At 53.1% G+C, this 17,092-nt stretch overlaps 4 protein-coding genes across 4 annotated transcripts; 3 read left to right on the forward strand and 1 right to left on the reverse strand.

The window, feature by feature from the left end:
* Nucleotides 1–1,094: 1,094 nt before the first annotated feature.
* Nucleotides 1,095–2,655, forward strand: CLUP02_01413 (uncharacterized protein; the record flags this gene model as incomplete). Its single annotated transcript, XM_049280454.1, has 2 exons — nt 1,095–1,399; nt 1,458–2,655. 2 exons carry the CDS (start codon nt 1,095–1,097, stop codon nt 2,653–2,655), a joined length of 1,503 nt encoding a protein of 500 aa, XP_049136411.1.
* Nucleotides 2,656–4,955: 2,300 nt separating this feature from the next.
* On the forward strand, nt 4,956–12,195 carry CLUP02_01414 (uncharacterized protein; the record flags this gene model as incomplete). Its single annotated transcript, XM_049280455.1, has 35 exons — nt 4,956–5,036; nt 5,099–5,224; nt 5,404–5,464; nt 5,526–5,663; nt 5,692–5,808; nt 5,834–5,916; nt 6,033–6,105; nt 6,194–6,276; nt 6,369–6,482; nt 6,535–6,662; nt 6,719–6,886; nt 6,994–7,038; nt 7,069–7,169; nt 7,240–7,313; nt 7,390–7,404; nt 7,471–7,620; nt 7,715–7,780; nt 7,836–7,961; nt 8,023–8,141; nt 8,198–8,358; nt 8,421–8,532; nt 8,592–8,745; nt 8,860–9,175; nt 9,259–9,342; nt 9,399–9,622; nt 9,726–9,796; nt 9,865–10,041; nt 10,256–10,482; nt 10,562–10,646; nt 10,717–10,972; nt 11,009–11,100; nt 11,227–11,258; nt 11,356–11,735; nt 11,818–11,900; nt 11,949–12,195. 35 exons carry the CDS (start codon nt 4,956–4,958, stop codon nt 12,193–12,195), a joined length of 4,569 nt encoding a protein of 1,522 aa, XP_049136412.1.
* Nucleotides 12,196–12,238: 43 nt separating this feature from the next.
* CLUP02_01415 (uncharacterized protein) lies at nt 12,239–15,067 on the reverse strand (the record flags this gene model as incomplete). Its single annotated transcript, XM_049280456.1, has 11 exons — nt 12,239–12,322; nt 12,369–12,495; nt 12,551–12,727; nt 12,943–13,148; nt 13,196–13,306; nt 13,387–13,522; nt 13,595–13,829; nt 13,858–14,155; nt 14,217–14,443; nt 14,506–14,688; nt 14,746–15,067. 11 exons carry the CDS (start codon nt 15,065–15,067, stop codon nt 12,239–12,241), a joined length of 2,106 nt encoding a protein of 701 aa, XP_049136413.1.
* Nucleotides 15,068–15,329: 262 nt separating this feature from the next.
* On the forward strand, nt 15,330–17,056 carry CLUP02_01416 (uncharacterized protein; the record flags this gene model as incomplete). The annotated part of the gene is made up of 7 exons (XM_049280457.1): nt 15,330–15,387; nt 15,449–15,514; nt 15,599–15,867; nt 16,017–16,278; nt 16,327–16,400; nt 16,502–16,592; nt 16,659–17,056. 7 exons carry the CDS (start codon nt 15,330–15,332, stop codon nt 17,054–17,056), a joined length of 1,218 nt encoding a protein of 405 aa, XP_049136414.1.
* Between the last annotated feature and the right edge of the window lie 36 nt (nt 17,057–17,092).

Genomic DNA, 17,092 nt, shown 5'->3' on the forward strand with positions numbered 1-17,092 from the left:
CGTGTTGGAGTCAAAGTTTTGTGCTTGTCCGGGATCGTGGAAGACGTGCATTGGTGGTCTATTCCCTGCCTCACCTAGGCCTCGGCACTCGTTGGACGAAAAAGGGCAGGCCTATGGACGGCAGTCCTGGTTGCCGTCTCTCCAGAAATGGCGAGATTGGCAACCCCCTTAACGCCTGGGGATAAGTCTAACCAAGATCCCCCAAGAGACAATTGATTCGGGTGCTAACATGGCTCAGGGCTGGGGACGGGAAATGAGTGGAGGGGAAAGCAGCTGGGTATAGCATGGGTTTGTGCTATGCGCTCCGGGGTTTGATGACTGATGAAAAGAGAAACAGGAGATTGATCTAGACCACGGCGTCCAGACCTGATTTGAGAAAATTTTGAAATATCACAGCAGAGGCTTCACGGACAATCCTTGAAACAGACGCTGTGCACCGAAGAGAAGCATTTTATCTGACCTTAGACCAAGGGGCATCCCAATTGTTCAGTGCCATTTCGATTGTGGCTCTGGGCTGCAGGAATCGCAGGTTACGCGGAGCTATTCGCTACAGCATGTGCTTATAGCCCCACCTAAGAAGCTTGATTCGCTGCCCCATTGTAGATCTGAAACCCACCAATGTGTCAATCCCGGACTACGCTCTTCCCAGCCACTTGACGTCACAATCTGCAAGCTAACCAGAACAGGCTTCATCTCACAGCCAACTCAGGGCAGCTGGGAATCTGGGACAAGAGAAACAATGGGCTGCCACCTGCTATCTACGGAGTGCGGTCTACCTACCTTAATCAAGCAGAGGTAAGCACGGTCATCACGCCTAAAGAGACTAGGTGGGAGACAACGACCGCCGATCTCAACATCCTCCCACCCATTCTTTTCTTTCTCTTCTCCGCGCCACAGCCGTTTCTTCCGAACAACCTCAGCACGGAGTAGTCGGTTTTGTTGGTTCTGGGCTGGTGCCTCGAGTTATTCTTCTGTGATTATCGTTGCCATTGTTGCATCTCTAGCTGCTGTCACCGCTCGGGACTGACATCATCGTCGCTACCTTACCAAACGCGGTGATCACAACATCGCAAACCACACAATCCCATTCCGCCATGGCCCTGTTCCGTGCAGCTCTGCTGCCTCTGGCGCTCCTCCCAGCCGTTCTGGCTGCACCTGCACCGGTCGATCCCGCCCACCCAATGATCACACCCCCGCCGACGCGTGTGAAAAGAGAGCCTAGCTTGACGGACGACATCGACAGCTATGTCCACAGCATCCTCGGTGATGCTTCCTCCTGGGTAGCTTCTGGCATTCCTGCATTCTTCCAGGGCTTCCCAACTGGCACCGCGGTCCTCAGTTCTCTTGGTATCAGCAATGGTGACCTGGATGCAAAGCCTACCCAGATCTTGAATCTGCCGTGAGTACCAATAACCTGTCGCTGTGTGTATTTTTACAAGCTAATTCTGCGTTTGCAGGGCCTACGGAAACTGGACCGATGAAGGTTGGAATGTCCGCATTCACGGCAACGTCTTCAAACAGCCCAATATCAGCCAGTCCAAGGTCGACGACTTGGCCAATGTTTTCTTTATCGATGTCGACATCAAAGACCTGCCTGCCGACCAACAAGCCCAGGCACGCAATGTCACCGAGTCCATTTTCGTCGTCCAACAAGATGACCAAAATGTCACCATGAACTTCGTCAACGACGTCTCCGTGAGACCTGGTGCCAGCGGAGGAGCCGTCAATGCCCGTGGCGGCGCACAATCGATCAACTTGCCCTACTTGACAACGGCCGAAGGTGACTTTGACGCGTTTGTCAAGTTGCGCAACACCACAGGCTCGACGGGCGGCCACATGTTGCCAGGCAATGCCACGTCGTCAATCCAGACTCTCAACATGTACGCCAACGGCACGTTGACGGGCAACGCGACAGCCTATCTCGTCCCTCCCACGGGCTTCACCATCATCTCCGACATTGACGACATTCTCCGCGTCACCAAGATCTACGAGCCCAAAGAGGGCCTGCTCAACTCCTTTGCGCGCCCCTTCACCCAGTGGGAGAACATGCCCCAAATCTACGCCAACTGGTCGGCATCCATCCCCGACTTCCACTTCCACTACTTAACTACGACCCCCGAGCAGGTCACGCGCAACTACATGGAGTTCATCTACAAGACGTATCCCCTGGGCAGCTTCGACACTCGTCCTCTCAACTTCTCTGATGTCTCAGCGACGCTGTCCATCCGAAGATTCCTGCTTGACAAGATCTTCCAGACTTTCCCGCAGCGAAAGTTCGTCCTGGTAGCCGACACGACCAACTCCGATGTCATGAAGGCGTATCCCGCGTTGTACAAGGACTACCCGGGCCAGGTCCAGTGCATCTTCTTGCGAAACACCAGTGCCACCGACTCTGGCAACAAGTTCCCCTACAACACCGAGGGCTTCAAAGATATCCCTCAGAACAACTACATGTTCTTCAGAGTGCCGGATGACTTGACAAACCTGGACATTGTAAATGGGCAGTGTTATAATGCCACCATCCCGCAGAACGTCACCTTCAAGACGCAGGGCCTGCCGTTCGGGCTGGGCAACGCAGCTGGATCTCTGGCGCCACCGAGCACGTGGGCGGTGGCCGTCGTCATGTTTGGTATGAGTTTGGCTGCCTTGTTGTAGCGGTAAGAGGGAGAGGAACACAATGAACACACACGAGTAATGTTTTAAAGAGGAAAAAAAAGATTTCTGGTTCCACATCATGTTGCGGTCTAGGCCCTTTCACCGCCTGTGTATTGTCTTGAAATATAATGTTTTTGCAATATGCACCATCATGACACGAGCGCGGCATTTCTTTCCCACCCCCCAAGTGAAGCCAAGCTAGACGGGTGGCCTATAGACGTTCATCTCACCGCCAATGCCGCTCGTCGGAGTTGAAGCCGGGCGATGTGAGTGTACGGTTTTGTGTCGCGGCCCGGCTGAGGCTGTGCTGCAGATTTTGGGTTTTCTGGTAGGTAAGGAAGGGGTAGGAAAGGGGAAATTGGTGGCACTTTAGTGGACGGCATTGAAACTCCGTGGGGCTTCTGGCGAGAGGGAGTTTTGACGACTAAGCATCGGGCTGTCTGTCACTGCTAGAGAGGGAGGGATCTTCTGCAGGTCAACCAACGCATATGAGGTACATGCCTATTCAGTACGTACATGTGTACAAACTCCGTAAACACACATGAGAAACCACGGCTGGAGTACCGTTCGCTTTTTGCCTCCTTGCCTAAACATCTGCGCCACCGTGCTTCTAATCTAGGAGCAGAAGGAGATTCGACAAAACTCCATGTCAAACAATCACATTATTACAGCAAATATTAATTACCGTAGAAACTCGAGCACTTCAAACTTGCGTTAGCCCGTGCTAACCCTACTAGCTACCCATACTAAACCTTTTTAGGGGGTTAATTATATTTAATTATATAATTAACTATACTATATATAAAAGGTAGTAAGTAATTATTTTCTATTTTTTACTCTTACTTAACTACTTTTAGCCTTAATAGCGAGCTCTTATTAGCTAGATTAATTAGAATAGTAGTAACTACGTTTAACTACTTTAAATAATATTACGATTCTACTAGAGCGCTAGTAGGGTTAGCGCGGGCTAACGCAAGTTTAAAGTGCTCGAGTTTCTATGGTAATGTTGAACACTACTGTTTTGAGACATGTGTCGAGGTATTAGGGGTATGGAACAACCTGTCTCCCTGCCTTTGAACTTGTACATTGGTTAGCTGATGCTTATTTCCTTACTACGTACTCCCTCCCTTGGTTACTTACATACTGAGAAGGTGTACGTTGTCGCCCCCACCCTCCATAACAGAATCAATACATATGCATGCGCAACTCTTGAATCCATGGAAACCTCAACACTACTGCTTACCTACGTGCCAACAAACGCGGGTTTGTTCACTGAACATTGACGAGGCTACATGTAATACGAGCAGTCGGGCATGTCGGTTCTTTGCCGCCTCCCTCATTTTAACCGATATCTTTTTTTCTAGGCAAGCCCCCATGTGAAAGAGGGGAAACTGGCCCGAAAGGGATGATGACATGACTTGAGGCGGATCAGTACGAGCACCACCAGTACACCAGACAGCAAGCTTGGGTATAGAGGAAATCCCATAACCGTCGGAAACCGAAAACAGCTTCTTTCTTTCCGAGCGAGGTGCCTCGGGCCATATGCTCCGGGCCGATGAAATCGACCTGAACTTCCGGGGGCGAGAGTCGGGACGGGGGAGGGAGGTGGAAAAGACCAATGTGGATGCAGGATAAACGGCCTCGCATATCGGCTGCCTTGTCGCCGCCGCCGCCACCACGTTATAACACGCAATGTGAAGAGGTGCTGCGCCCAAGCTTCCAATGTCAATGGGGAATTAGATTAGTCAGGTGGGGGAGAAGAATAAGGAGCGGTCGATCGAAAGAGGCTGACAGGCATCAGCTGGGTAAAGTGAAGGTACTGTAGGTGTAGGTAGACGACGAAAAAGGTGGAGAGCCCTTTTTTTGTCAAAGGTTGGGGCGGGATAGGGTGTCATAGGCTGGTGTGGAGGAGGGGATAGTCTGTAGATGTGCGTAGGGTTTGACATCAGATGAGATTGATTGTCAAGGACGATGAATGAGTCGGAGTTCGGATAAGTCCGTGGCGGAAGAGTCATGTTAGTCATCTGTGAGACTGTAGACTGTAGACTTTGTAGATGTATGGCGTATTGCATTCATCGCGTACACGTAGACAGCTAGCTAGTGGCAGCATCGTAAAGGAAGCCTCGTATAGAGCCGAAAACGACGTTGCCGTCATCGATAGCGTCAAGTGGCTGCTGGTCGTCGCATCTCACCTCACCTCGCCTCTGCCACTGTCTCTGCCTTGCGCCGCACAATAGCTATGGTAGTCGTCGCGTGCGCCCGCCCCCCCTTCTTTCCCCTTATGATCTATCACAGCCACGATGCGTGCTGACATGGCTGTCTGCCTGTACTGGAAGAGTTCACCGCATCTTGGCAACCCGCCTGACCTTATCGCGATTCAAGTGTGTGTTTGGATGCTTGGCCGCCACCCAGGGTCCTGATTTTGCTGCTGTGTGCCAGATAGTATCCCAAAAATTCGACAATGTCTGGGTACGGTACCTTTGATGTGAAGGGACTTACGAAAGGCGGATACCTGGTGTGGGACCATTTTCTAACGGTCGCGCCCAGATCAGACGGGATGCGCGCAGGGGTGAGGGGATGGTATGGGAGGGAGTACGTATTTGACGGAAAAGGGATATCAAGTCGCAACCGAAAGGGCGGGTTTCGGGGGTCTAGCGATGGTTGCGTTTACCGTGTACGGTCAAGGTGTAATCTTAGAAAAGTTGTGTGTGGGAAATGGAAATGAGAGACTTGACTTGGGTGGTGAAGGTACGGAGTACATACTTGGAAGGGGGGAGGTCCAAGAATCTCGGTCCAATTGAGAGCTCCGGTGACATTGCGGATCCGGGTTGCCGACCCCACCCGGCCGCATGTGGTCTGTGTCACCACAGCTCCACAGTCCCACCGTTCCGTCTCGTCGTTTCTTGGTGTGCCGCCCATCTCCAGCTACCACGGTATGTACGCCCAAACGTTGAAACAAGCCACCAGCAACAACACCACCGAATCCTACACTATGTGCTTCTCTGACAGTTCAGTCCTGCAGTCCAGACTGTCCAGTCCACCTCGTCCACCACCCTCCACCGGACCAGGCTCCTGACTCCTCCCTCATCCTCGGCTTTACCTGCCTGCCCTTGCAACCCCCTTCCCTGTTCGGTTTCTGCCTGCCGGCGGATGGTGGGTAGTTACCAACTTGCGCGAGTCGATTTGCAGCATATCTTGCGGAGCTATCCAAGCCGCACTTGGGGTCTTCTACAGCATCCTTGCTCCCTCACTGTTGACGATGTCAGTTGAGACATGAACCAGCATGAAAACGGATTGGCGCTTGGCTGTGGCGCTTAAGGCGATGCCGTTACAGCGTCACTGATACCTGCCAGAGGCCATGACCACTATTGAAACAGGCTGAATTTTCTGACAGAGCCATGGAAATGAGCCCATTACCCCATTACCTAGCTATTCACGCTATTGTTTCTGGTCAGGCCTCTCCTCCTTCACTGCATTAGCACCTGTCGGTGTTCCCATATCCCCGTCTGTGTTACCGTGACCATGTTACCGCCTTGAGTGGAAAACAGCCCCCAAGACCCCAAATGCCCTTGGCCCCCTTCTCCAGAGTCCAGATACCTATCTAGCCACCTAGCGGATCGAGTGACATATCGCTAGTCGCCTTACCTAAGTCGCTCACGATCGGCTGTCTTTAGTCTGTGCTGTTCATGAACATCATGTCTTGGCATGACTAGATGGCTACCCTTACTATCATGAGTCGCTCTACTTCCTATGCTCAAGACGATTCATTTTGTTTCATGATATGCATTCTCAAAGTCCTGCGAGTGCCTCCTCTGATCTCAAATTGGGTTTCCTGATTTAGAAGGCCGGTGATAGGCAGGTCTCACTCACAATACATAGTGCTTGCCTGTCTCTGGTCCACGAATACATTTGCCCCTTGATGTCTCCAATTTCCAATTCTACATGGGCAAGCGAGACCGAGACGGAGACGTTAGCATAGCAATGGAAGGCAGCAAGGCTTATTGCCAGTTTCCTAAAAGGATACGGGTTTAAGACAATGGTACCTGAGGCCGCGCATGGCAAGCATTCTGAGAAATGAGCTTGGCACCTTCCGTGCCAATATATCCTTGTCGTCTTATTGCATTTCTGTCATCCACGGATGCAGTGCAGTTCTTTCTTGTCCACTGCCCAACTCCAACTCCAATCCAACACCAACATCAATGCCTGACGTCGAAACGGTCAACACAACCACGTATTGGCTCCGAGTCGTCTTCCATGCCCTCCCTTCCCTGCCTTGCCTTATATCTCCGTTAGCAACAGCATCAGGCAGGCGACCTGTCACAATACATGACTTGTTAGCCACACCAGCAACCTCGGATCATCTTTCGCATACCATGCAGCTGCGTGAGGAGCCAGCAAGCTAACGAGCATCAGCATGACCTTGACCTTGTCGACAACATCCAAGAAAGAAAAGAAAAGCGGTAGCCTCGGAGGCAAAGTTAGTTTCTTTCATGAGCAGACAGGCTCGTTTACAGGTCGGCCATCTCCAATCACATCTTGGCGATTGAGCATATCCCATCGGCAGGACGACTTCCAACATCATAGTCATGCCATCGAATGACTTGCTTCATCCTTCAATACTGTGCCACGAGGCACACACCCTCGAGCTTCCGCTGCAGGTGTTCTGATGAGATCATCGAGCCGGACCAGTCCAACTAAGCTCGAGTCGTACAAACTTGTCGAATCCGGTACCAGCCTCAGCCCGTATTGGTAGACGAAAACGACAACTGGCTGTGCAACCCATGGTTCCCATGCGAAAGACCCTGGCTCTGCTAGCTTGCCGGCATGACTTGGGATCCTTCGCCTGCTACCTACTATCACCACCAACTCGTCTTAGGTAGTGCCCGCCAACGAACGTTGGTTGTGGTTTCACTGGCGATTTGGTTACCCATTCGCAAGGCTCGAGTCGGGCCAATGCAGACGCCCGTTGACCGCTGATGGCCGTTTTGCGCTCGAGTCGCAACGGGATGCGCTGACCCCGGCCTGCTGACAACGACGCCGCCTACTTCCGACTTGGTAGACGACATCCGATTCCAGAACCCCGCTTACCCGCGAACCTGGGCCCATGGCATTGGCTGTCTTTGCGGTATTGGAGTAGTTCTTGTCTGTCCAATCAAGACCTACTCACTCCACAATCGTAGGGCCAGGACCACGATCACGATCGCTGCCCATGCAAGGCCACACCCCCAGTGGCTGCACGCATGCCCTTTCCTGGTCGTTGCCACAGCGTGGCGAGTTGCTGGCCTGCTGCTCCGCTGCTCCTGGCCGTTAGTAGGAGTTTCAATCGGTCTCACCTAGCATCCAGAGGGCCAATTTGCCCGACACCAGTCCTTTGGCACTGCTTTATCGGTACAAGGCCGACTTGACAGGTCGTGGACTGCTGGGAAATGGCCTGCACTATTGAGTATACCCTCGGACGCTACCACATGGCTTTTTTTCCGACTCATGTTCGACATGGAAACAATCAGCCACAGGCCGGATCAGGCATACACATTTGCATTAGTCCCGTCGATCCAGGAAACATCCAAGAGAAAGAGCGTTTATTGCTGGCTACTGATGACCACTCGTTATGCTTTCAAGCCATGGGAACTCCTATCGATGCCAAAATTACCGCGAAAAATCCATATGGGCCAAAATCTTTGCCCGAGACCTGCCACGCCTGCGGTCACCCCGTCCTGTCAAGTGCCGATCGCTTAGTCCGTTCCATCGGCTCTGCGACAGCCTAGTCAATGGTCGAGACCGTCTATTCGGTTCCACATTCGGCGGTGGCAGACTTTTTGGCCTTTTTGCGGCTCTATTCCTGAAATATCCCTTCTTCGTTGAAGTGTCCCGGACGGAGTGAAGCTTTCAACCGACTCGGAGTTCACCGTCTACCGGTTGTACTGAGAACCTGTTAGAAATTGTTCCCGCGTTTACGATTCCTGCTTGACTTACGACGACACAATCTTCGCAGCGTGCACCATGAACGTTGACCCAACCAGGGCAGTCAACGCCATGCTTGTATCTGTTGACGCAGGGGTATCGGTCCATATTGAATGGTTCTTCGGAAAGGTTCGAGTCTGAAGGTGTTCGCTGAACAGCTGAGCGTTGTTGGTATGAGAGTCTGGATGAAGCTCGAGTCGTATTGCTGGATGTTTGTCTGTGTTTCGGAATGGACAAGCCAAGTTCAGCAACGAGTTGCGAGAGGGCCCTCTTTATACTTTCGAGGTCGGCCTTCGGCTTCTGGAAATCGCACAAGTCCTTCTAGTTGCCTACGTCTGCCTTGCACACTTGCAGGATCATGTTTACAAGAACGTCGAAAAGGTTGCAGTCTGCATGCTTACTGCACGCAGACTGCTAATTACGGCAGATTCTCCTTTGGACATAGAAAAGTCAATGACCCTCGCCTTGGAGCAACTACTCCATACCCACTTGATACTATACACCCGCACGAGGCGAAGCATGACTTCAACCGTGGCCCATGCTTCCACTGAAAGCAAATGTCGCGGATTGGCTGCTTCATAGACGTGGCTTGGAGAGAGCAAAAGAGGAAAATGAAAACTGACAGCAGAGTTGCAATGTCAGTTAACAACTTTCGCTACCCGGGTTTCCCGGTGGAGGGTAGTCCTATCCCCTCCTCGGCGACGTGCTGGCCCCTCAACCTTCTGGGTGGATACGCCAAGTATGCCTCTCAAGTCAAAGTCAGACATAATACTTCCATATAGGCGAGCTCGAAAGGATCCTGGCCGCTGGATCTCAATTTTCGGCTTGCTGCAGGGTATCGTCCAGAACGGACCCCGGAAGCTCGTGCGACATGAGACGCATCCAGGACGCCCATGAGGCTCAAAGGGGTGCAGTGATGGGCATCGTGATCTGCAGGAGCCCGCGACCTGACAGGCGGGGAGGGACGGATGTGAAGCCGTTGACACCACCAAAGACGCGGGCCAAGGTGTACAAGAAAATCCGTCTTACCAAGTACTAAACCAACCTTCAACAACGTTCACGCGGTCATTCTAGGGGTCCTTTCTGAACTATATTCCATCAAAACTCAGCCACTGAACGCCGTCCCGAATAACCGCAGATTTGGATGGTATGCTGCGGTACGGTACCAGGACGATGCGGAGTGACGGGCGGAGGGGTACCGGCGGCATATGCAGAGACTAATGTACTATCTTCTCCATGGCACCACAGCAGCTGCATGCCGGCCTTTTCAGTCTCGCTGACCATCCTGGTTATTCAGCTAATGCAGAGTCGTCCCGAAAGAGTCGAGCCGTCGAGGATCCTTCGCAAGAAAACCACGCGCCACGTTGTATCAGACAAGGCAACGCCGCCGTACTTCCCCTCATTCAAGGTTTGGAGCACGCAAACGTATGCACCATAAACTTGGGATCGAGAGTGGACGTAAGAAATCAGGAGACTTGAGGACAAGTTATGGCCGATACAAGTTTTCTGGCCTCTGTTGCCATAATAAATCAACTCGTCTATAGAGTTGGCCTATACAGCTCCATGTTTCACCGACGGTAACCTCGATTATGTTTTCCGTAATTCGAATTGGCACGGGACCAAGATGCTGCCGACCAAGCGACGTCTATCCATGGCTAGGGGAGCTTACTGGATCATTCATCAGAGTCAACTCCCAATCAACATACCAGGTAGTCAGCTGCGCAAATCGGTTCGACAATCTCCATCGCGTATCTGTACCTGGGTTCAACACGATGATCCTCGTACGAGACGACCACGTCGCTACACATGGAACAGCGGATCCCCATGATAGTCTGGCGGGAAACAGTGGGACAGAGCCCGTTGAAGGTATGCGTGTGGGTGTGAACTGCCTCGAAGGATACTTTGGGTATCTCCAGCAAGTCGGGTGGGACGACTCACCTCCGAGTCCTGCGCAAAGCATCACGAAGCATGGTCTCCGCTTTCAACTGCCCTCAGAAGCGGTTCCATGATAGACGCCCGGATTCTTCTCGGTGACGTAGCCTCTGGACGGGAACTAAGTTCCGGGGAGTCTAAGCCAGACCCGTCCTGAGTTGCTTTGAGCGCCGTGGAAACTCATAGACGGCCCCTGAAATTTACGATTCGCCCGTTCCAGGTGTGCCGAACCAGCATTGACAGAGAGAAGAATGTCTGCCCAGCCAGCCATGGCGGATCGGCCGAGGCGTTTTTGTCTTTGACTTACGGGGCGGATGGCCGGAACATTTCGCGGGGCGCCTCGACAGCTCGTCATCTACTGAGGAGCTTTCGAGGAAGCCTCCCAGGAATTGCTGATAAGAACGACTACATGAGGAAAGCCGAAGTCATCGCGCAATTCCCATGACACATCTCGGGATAGAGCCTGGGTAGCTGGCAGCTTCCCCACACGGGCTATTGCTGTGTCACTGCCACTCTGGCCACCGGAACTACCCATCAACGACGGAGGGAAGTGTGAGCTATCACCAATGTCTTTGCTGGCTCGGGGACAGAATGGAACGCTCTGTCGTTGAATGGCACCTTGATCCGTTGGCTCAAAGATGTGGCGGTCCCAATGTGCGCGTAACTGCATCAAGCAAGCTATCCTAGCGGTGGCGCCAGAGCAACATGGCGTAAGTCATTAACTTGACGGCAGGGTGACGCCCCCCGCAAGATAAGAATGCAGTCTTTTCTGAGTTGGGAAAAGAAACTGTGATCTACGAGACATAGCATCATGCAGATATGGTCTCGACGTCTTGGCTAGCATGCCTATAGGCAGGCTCCTGCTCATTCCTCCCGAAGAGGATGTAGGAGCAAGTAGCACTTGTCTGCTGGAATGTCTGGCGAACTGGAGCATGGGGGAAACGGGCGCGATGACACTATTCCCATTCGGACTTTATTTATATCTCGGCGGTGATTCGTCGACAGCACCTCAACCCCTCTCGTTGAACGTCGCCTGGATGCCGAGCTCTTTTGTTTTCGAGCATGGGCAACGTGCGTGTTGTATGGTTTGGCCGCATACTCCGGGGCTTCCTGCAGATTCTCAGGCTGACGCGGTAGACTCGAATACCTCAAACTTGCCGACAAAAAAGAATTCGCGGATCGCCCCTGTAAGAATGGGTCGCGAATGTCGGCAGACGCTCTGCTGAGCTCAGAATTCCTTAACCAAGTGGTCATGAAGACGGGATGCAGACGGCTTTACCCGAAAGCATGGCCGAAGGCTTCGACAACGCTAGTCGGGATGTCACAATGACATGGCCTAGCGTTGTGGCTCTGTGAAAGTGATAAAGAGCGTTCCTGGCGTTTCAGTGGACAACCATCAGGGATAACCTCTGCTTTGACTCGACTCCTCTCTCTGGCCCCGTTCAAGTTTTCAACTCACGGGTCCCCGACTTCGGTGCTAGGTGCGTGTGGAAACTTGAGTACTTGGGATACAGGAGCCTTGGGCGCAGTCGGACAGAGACGAGGGGCCGCCGTCGAGACAACAGAAGAGAGCCGACCTGGCGTCTTCTGCCTTCTTTCCAGAATGTCCAGCTGACGTTACATGTGCAGCAAGCGGCGGCATATTAGTGCCCACGGCTCGGCGAATGGACGGAACAACACTGGGTTGGTGTTATCCTTGGGACGAAGGTTGGGCTACCGGAGCACCGACTTCGTAATGTCCACAACCGGTAACATGCCCGTCGTCTCTTCTGGCCTCGCCAGCAATGGTCTCTGATTAACTTCTGGGTAAACTCGCCCACCCCTGAAAGCAGAAGCTCCATAGTCTTCGGCAAGTAGGCGAAGACGAAGCAAACAGCAAACGGTGGAGAGGTTCCCTTGCTAAACAGGGCGCCAAGCTCACCTGAAGAGTTGCCTTCGATGATACATCTGTGAAAGGTGAGCAACCGGGTTCACGGGGCTTCAAGTTACCACCCGTGGTCACGACGGGTCCGTCTGCGGTTGAGGGCATGGCCCAGGCAGGTCTAATGGCCAGTAGGTCGCCCTACAGTCCGTAGGAACCCGGGCGCGGAGACCCATGCATAGGCTACAGTACCAGTAGGACCTACCTTGGTGCGGCCCACGGCTCCCAGGAATCATCCAGCACGCACGATGCGCAGGACTGGAAATGGTGTCAAGAAAGACTTTTCACGCCCCTTCCCTTGCCTTATCCCCGCCGACTAGAGAGGATCCGCTCAGTCTCTTCAACCTCTTAGAAAGTCGACGGAGTATACCCCGACCCTGGTTTTTACCGAATAGAATTTGAGTTGCAAAGAGGCAAGAGACAAGCAGGAGACAAGAGCCTAGCTTCAACTAGAGCGGCTTCGTTTCTGCAACCCGCAAAGTATGTTGAGGTGCCGAAGCGACTTGGCCTGGCACACACCTACGGATACCCATTGCAGAGGATCACCGGGGCTGTTGGGTCGTCCGCTCGCCTGTCTGACTTGCAGCGGAGGAGGAGCAGCGTCCTCACCTAGGAGAAGGGGCAGAAAGGCTGAAGGGGCAAGGAGGGGCCCATTCGTCGACGACCCCGGGACCCGGGGCTATGTACTGCGTGCAGCCATGCTAAACGGGATCAGAGACTTCCTACTTTAGCGGCCGCTGCATCCTGGCCAAGATTTGGGACGACTAGGTTGGCGTTGGTATCTCGGATCCGGACGGACGACAGTGGATTCCAAGAGACATGGGGATTCCGCCGTCTCTATGTCGCAGTTGCCAGGAAAGGGACAGGTTGAGTTGATCATTGACGTGGGCAATCAAGAGATCGAAGAGTTTTGACACTATGGAAATTCGGTGGGGGCTTTGGAGAAAACCAAATATTGCCCATGTCTCCAGTACTGTCCAAGCGATAGTTTGGTGGCCTCTCTTCTTCAGCAGCAGGACTCGGAGCACAGTCTCTCTCTCAATCTTTCCTCGCCTAGCTGACTGACACCTGGATACCCTCTCGAATCTGCTCGGTACCTTTACGGCGTGGATAGCAGGCGTTTACGAGGCGTCGTGGCTGGCACTTACATCAACACTCGAGAAGGACCATCGAGATCCCCGCTCGCTGGCTGTTTTTTTCTTGTCTTCTGCAGGTTTTGCCCGGCAAAAGAGGGGAGAGGAGTCAAGTAGGAGGATCTGCAACGCAACTAGGGAGCGAACGCGGAAAAGGGGACCTTGCATCTGCCCAGAATTTGATGCGTGCTTTTTGGTGCGCTTCCGGCTTCCCTGGTGTTTCTCGCCTGAGTGGGTTACTGTGTATGTTCCAACGTATCATGGCTCGCCTCAAATGTGGCTCGACAGCGTTGGCTTCTTCCTCTGCTGGCTGTTCTTGGTCCGTCATGGGACGCCGGCCGGCGGGTGAACGGTAGACGCGGTTCCCTCGCTCACTCCGCCGCGCCCACGTCAGACGGTCAGACGCGGGCCGTCTCCGGAGCGCCATCAGGCCAGCCTGGAACGATGTGTCGCCTACCTCGCCTGCGCTATCGAGATGAAACGAGTTGTTGAGATGGTCACCTGCGATCGAGCACGTGTCTGAACTCGAGGAAAACGATACAACAAGCGGGTTCTTGGCGTGATATCCACAGTTGCGAAAAGCCTCGTTTCTTTTTTATTTCATGTTCTCCCACGAAAAGACCAAGACACAGAGTGATAGCGTTCTGCGAGTCAGACTGCGAACCGGGGGCAGATGTTCTGCCTTGTTCCGACCCGAGAGTCACCCATGGACGATGGACCTCAGGAGAGTATTGTGGATTTGTGCCAATTTCATCACAGTTTTCTCTTTTGACATTCTGGTCACCGAGGCTTAGCCAGGTGCCCCCATCGCCATTGCATGCAGAGACAACTGGTAGCTCGTCTGTAGTACGGAGACACATGTTGGCTGCTGCATCCACACGCTTCTGTTACTGCCTGCCGCACGAACATGGCTGGGAATTGGCTTGCTGTATCTGTACGGATACTGTCCCACATTCATTAGAGGTAACGACATGACGCTCTGATTCGCCAGGGCAAGGGAATTGGCCGGTCGGCACCCAATCACTCGGTGCCCCCAGACGGAGCGGTATGCTGCCGTACGGCGTGCCACAAGGTTACACTCTGTCCCTGCGAGCGGATTCAACGACGGCGACGGTAATAGCTTTTTTTTTGCCATCAGGAGACAAGGACCCAGAGGGAAAGTGGACTTGAGTTGACGTAGGTAGGTCATAGCCTGCCGTTGCATGAGGTGAGGGAATGGATCCTCACTCGTAGCAGCTGTCGGGTCTGACAAAACGGGCAACGAGAATAGCCCGGACGAGAGACGCCCGCCCACCGGGCAGAAACTTCCTCGGATTCTTGAGACTGCCGTGGGTGGTTCCTCAAGTCCTGATACCAGGGAGCGTGTTCTTTGACCGCTCGATATGAAGGACGCATGGTAAGGAGGAACGACGCGCGACGATGCTGTCTGATGGGCGTCTTCCTCAGCATCGGCATCGTTCCACATTGAATGTGGGCACCTTTTTTTGTTTGATTCAGTGACGATGGTGTATCATGTATGTCCATGTGCGTACAGATACATCGGCCTCGACATACCGTTTAAGAGCTTTGCGTAAGTCCTTGAAACGGAAGGTGATACGATTCTCAACGTTCTAGCCTTCAGGACCTTGAGCTTCTTTTCGACGAGTGAGCCTAGACTCTGCGGCGGTTGGCTTGATGGTTTCTTTTTTTGCCTTTTCCCGCATGTTCGTTCGTGTAACTGCCACGCGATGCGTGCGATGCAGTTCTCAATCCGCCGAACAATCCAGCGGGCCGTCTTGAAGATTGGTGTCTAGGTATCGAGCAGCAGCAGCCCAACGCCGAGTATAGCTGAATCAAGAGAGAAAAGCAGCAGCTTGCGGCATTGGCAAATCGCTTGGATGCCGTCAAAAAGCCCGCGGCGGCGGTCCCTTTGGTGAGATTTGATGCGCTGTCGTCCAACTCGAGTTTAGACCAGACGATGTGGGAACGGGGATTCGTCGGTCATTCCAAGTGACAGGCACGCTGGGCCTCGGGTACGTCACCAGCATTTCCATAATTTTCCTGTCTTGCTCGTTTCCGATTGCTTCCCTACGTGCCTACGGAGTACCAACTCCAACTTACCAAGTACACACCCCTCCCTCCCCTTACATGTACCCTCGAACCTCAACCCTCAATCCCTCATTCCCTCATCTGCCCGTCCAGACTAAAGACTGGAAGGACGGAGGTGGTCCGTTGAGATCCATTTCACTACGAAGAAGGGATCCTCTCGATGTAACCACTAACCAAGTAGCTTCTTGAACCGAGTTTTCGATGCAACTGGACCATCTCCCCCCCCCCCCCCGTTACCTAAGTACCTACCTGTCTACCCGGCTAGATACCACGGTACGGGACGCATATGTGGGCAAACAACTGAAATCTAATTATTGCTTAGTCAGGTCGCAGTTCGTCAAGGGACTTTGTTAGCCGTACGGTCCGTACCAAGAACCGCGCAGAGTCTATCTGGTTTACCAAGCAGAGATGAAAGGTTTAACCAAGCGCATGGTACCTACGTTTTCGTCATGAGCTGGCCCCTTGATGGATGCTTGTGTAACCGAGACCCTCCCCAAAAGACTAAAAAGACCCAACCACAAGGTTCAACCGTTCGAGAGAGGGCAATGATGCAGGGTCGCAGGGTTGATTCCTGTCCCTCAACTCCCCGTGTGTGTGTCTCTCTCTCTCCATATCGTGCGCTGACATTCTCTGAAGCGGGGGGTGGGGGGATAATACAGCCAGCCGATACGGAGTACAGCCAGCCACTTCGGCCCCCAAAAGGTCTCTGGGTGATTCCAGAAAAAAGAGAATCTTCCCATGCATCAATGCGGACCATTATAGCGCCGCCGATGGATGGGAAAACGTGTGTATGTACACTACTTGACTACAGTACCTACGTCTGTCGAGGCCCAGCTGGGGGTTCTTGCTCACACCGATTCGATGCCGCTACTGCGGTGAAGAGATGTGCGCCCAGATCTTAGGTGTGTGGCCATGCTCTCATCCGTCATCATGGCGCGATTTCTCCTGCGATGGTTGTGTGGTTGCAGGGAAAAAAGAAGACATTTCTCCTTCAAAGTTTACACTACCACGACTACCTAGTGTCTTGTACGCCTTTTTCCCTTCCATCCATCCAATCCATCCATCCATCCTCTTGCCCACCCCTGTTCCCTTTCGCCCTGCAATACGCTCGACCCGACCTAGTCTTCTGCCCTGCCAGCGCGCCATGCCTTTCTTTGATACCAGCCTGCCAGGGGGTGCTCTTGCACCCTTAAGGGTCCAAAGGCAAAAAGTCCCTCGAAGGCATCTCCCTGTACCTACACCGTTCCTGTGTAGCGAGACAACGTCTCTCTTTCTCAATCTCTCTCTGTCTGCCGCTGCCGCTACCGCTGCTGCTGCTAAGCTGGTCTACCACCCTGGCGGTGGCAGCTCCGATGGTGTGGTCTAGACTCTTCTATTTCGCGCAGCAAGTGTGGCCACTACT

The sequence above is a fragment of the Colletotrichum lupini genome, chromosome 1 (assembly GCF_023278565.1).
Source record: "Colletotrichum lupini chromosome 1, complete sequence".
Lineage (NCBI taxonomy): Eukaryota > Fungi > Ascomycota > Sordariomycetes > Glomerellales > Glomerellaceae > Colletotrichum > Colletotrichum lupini.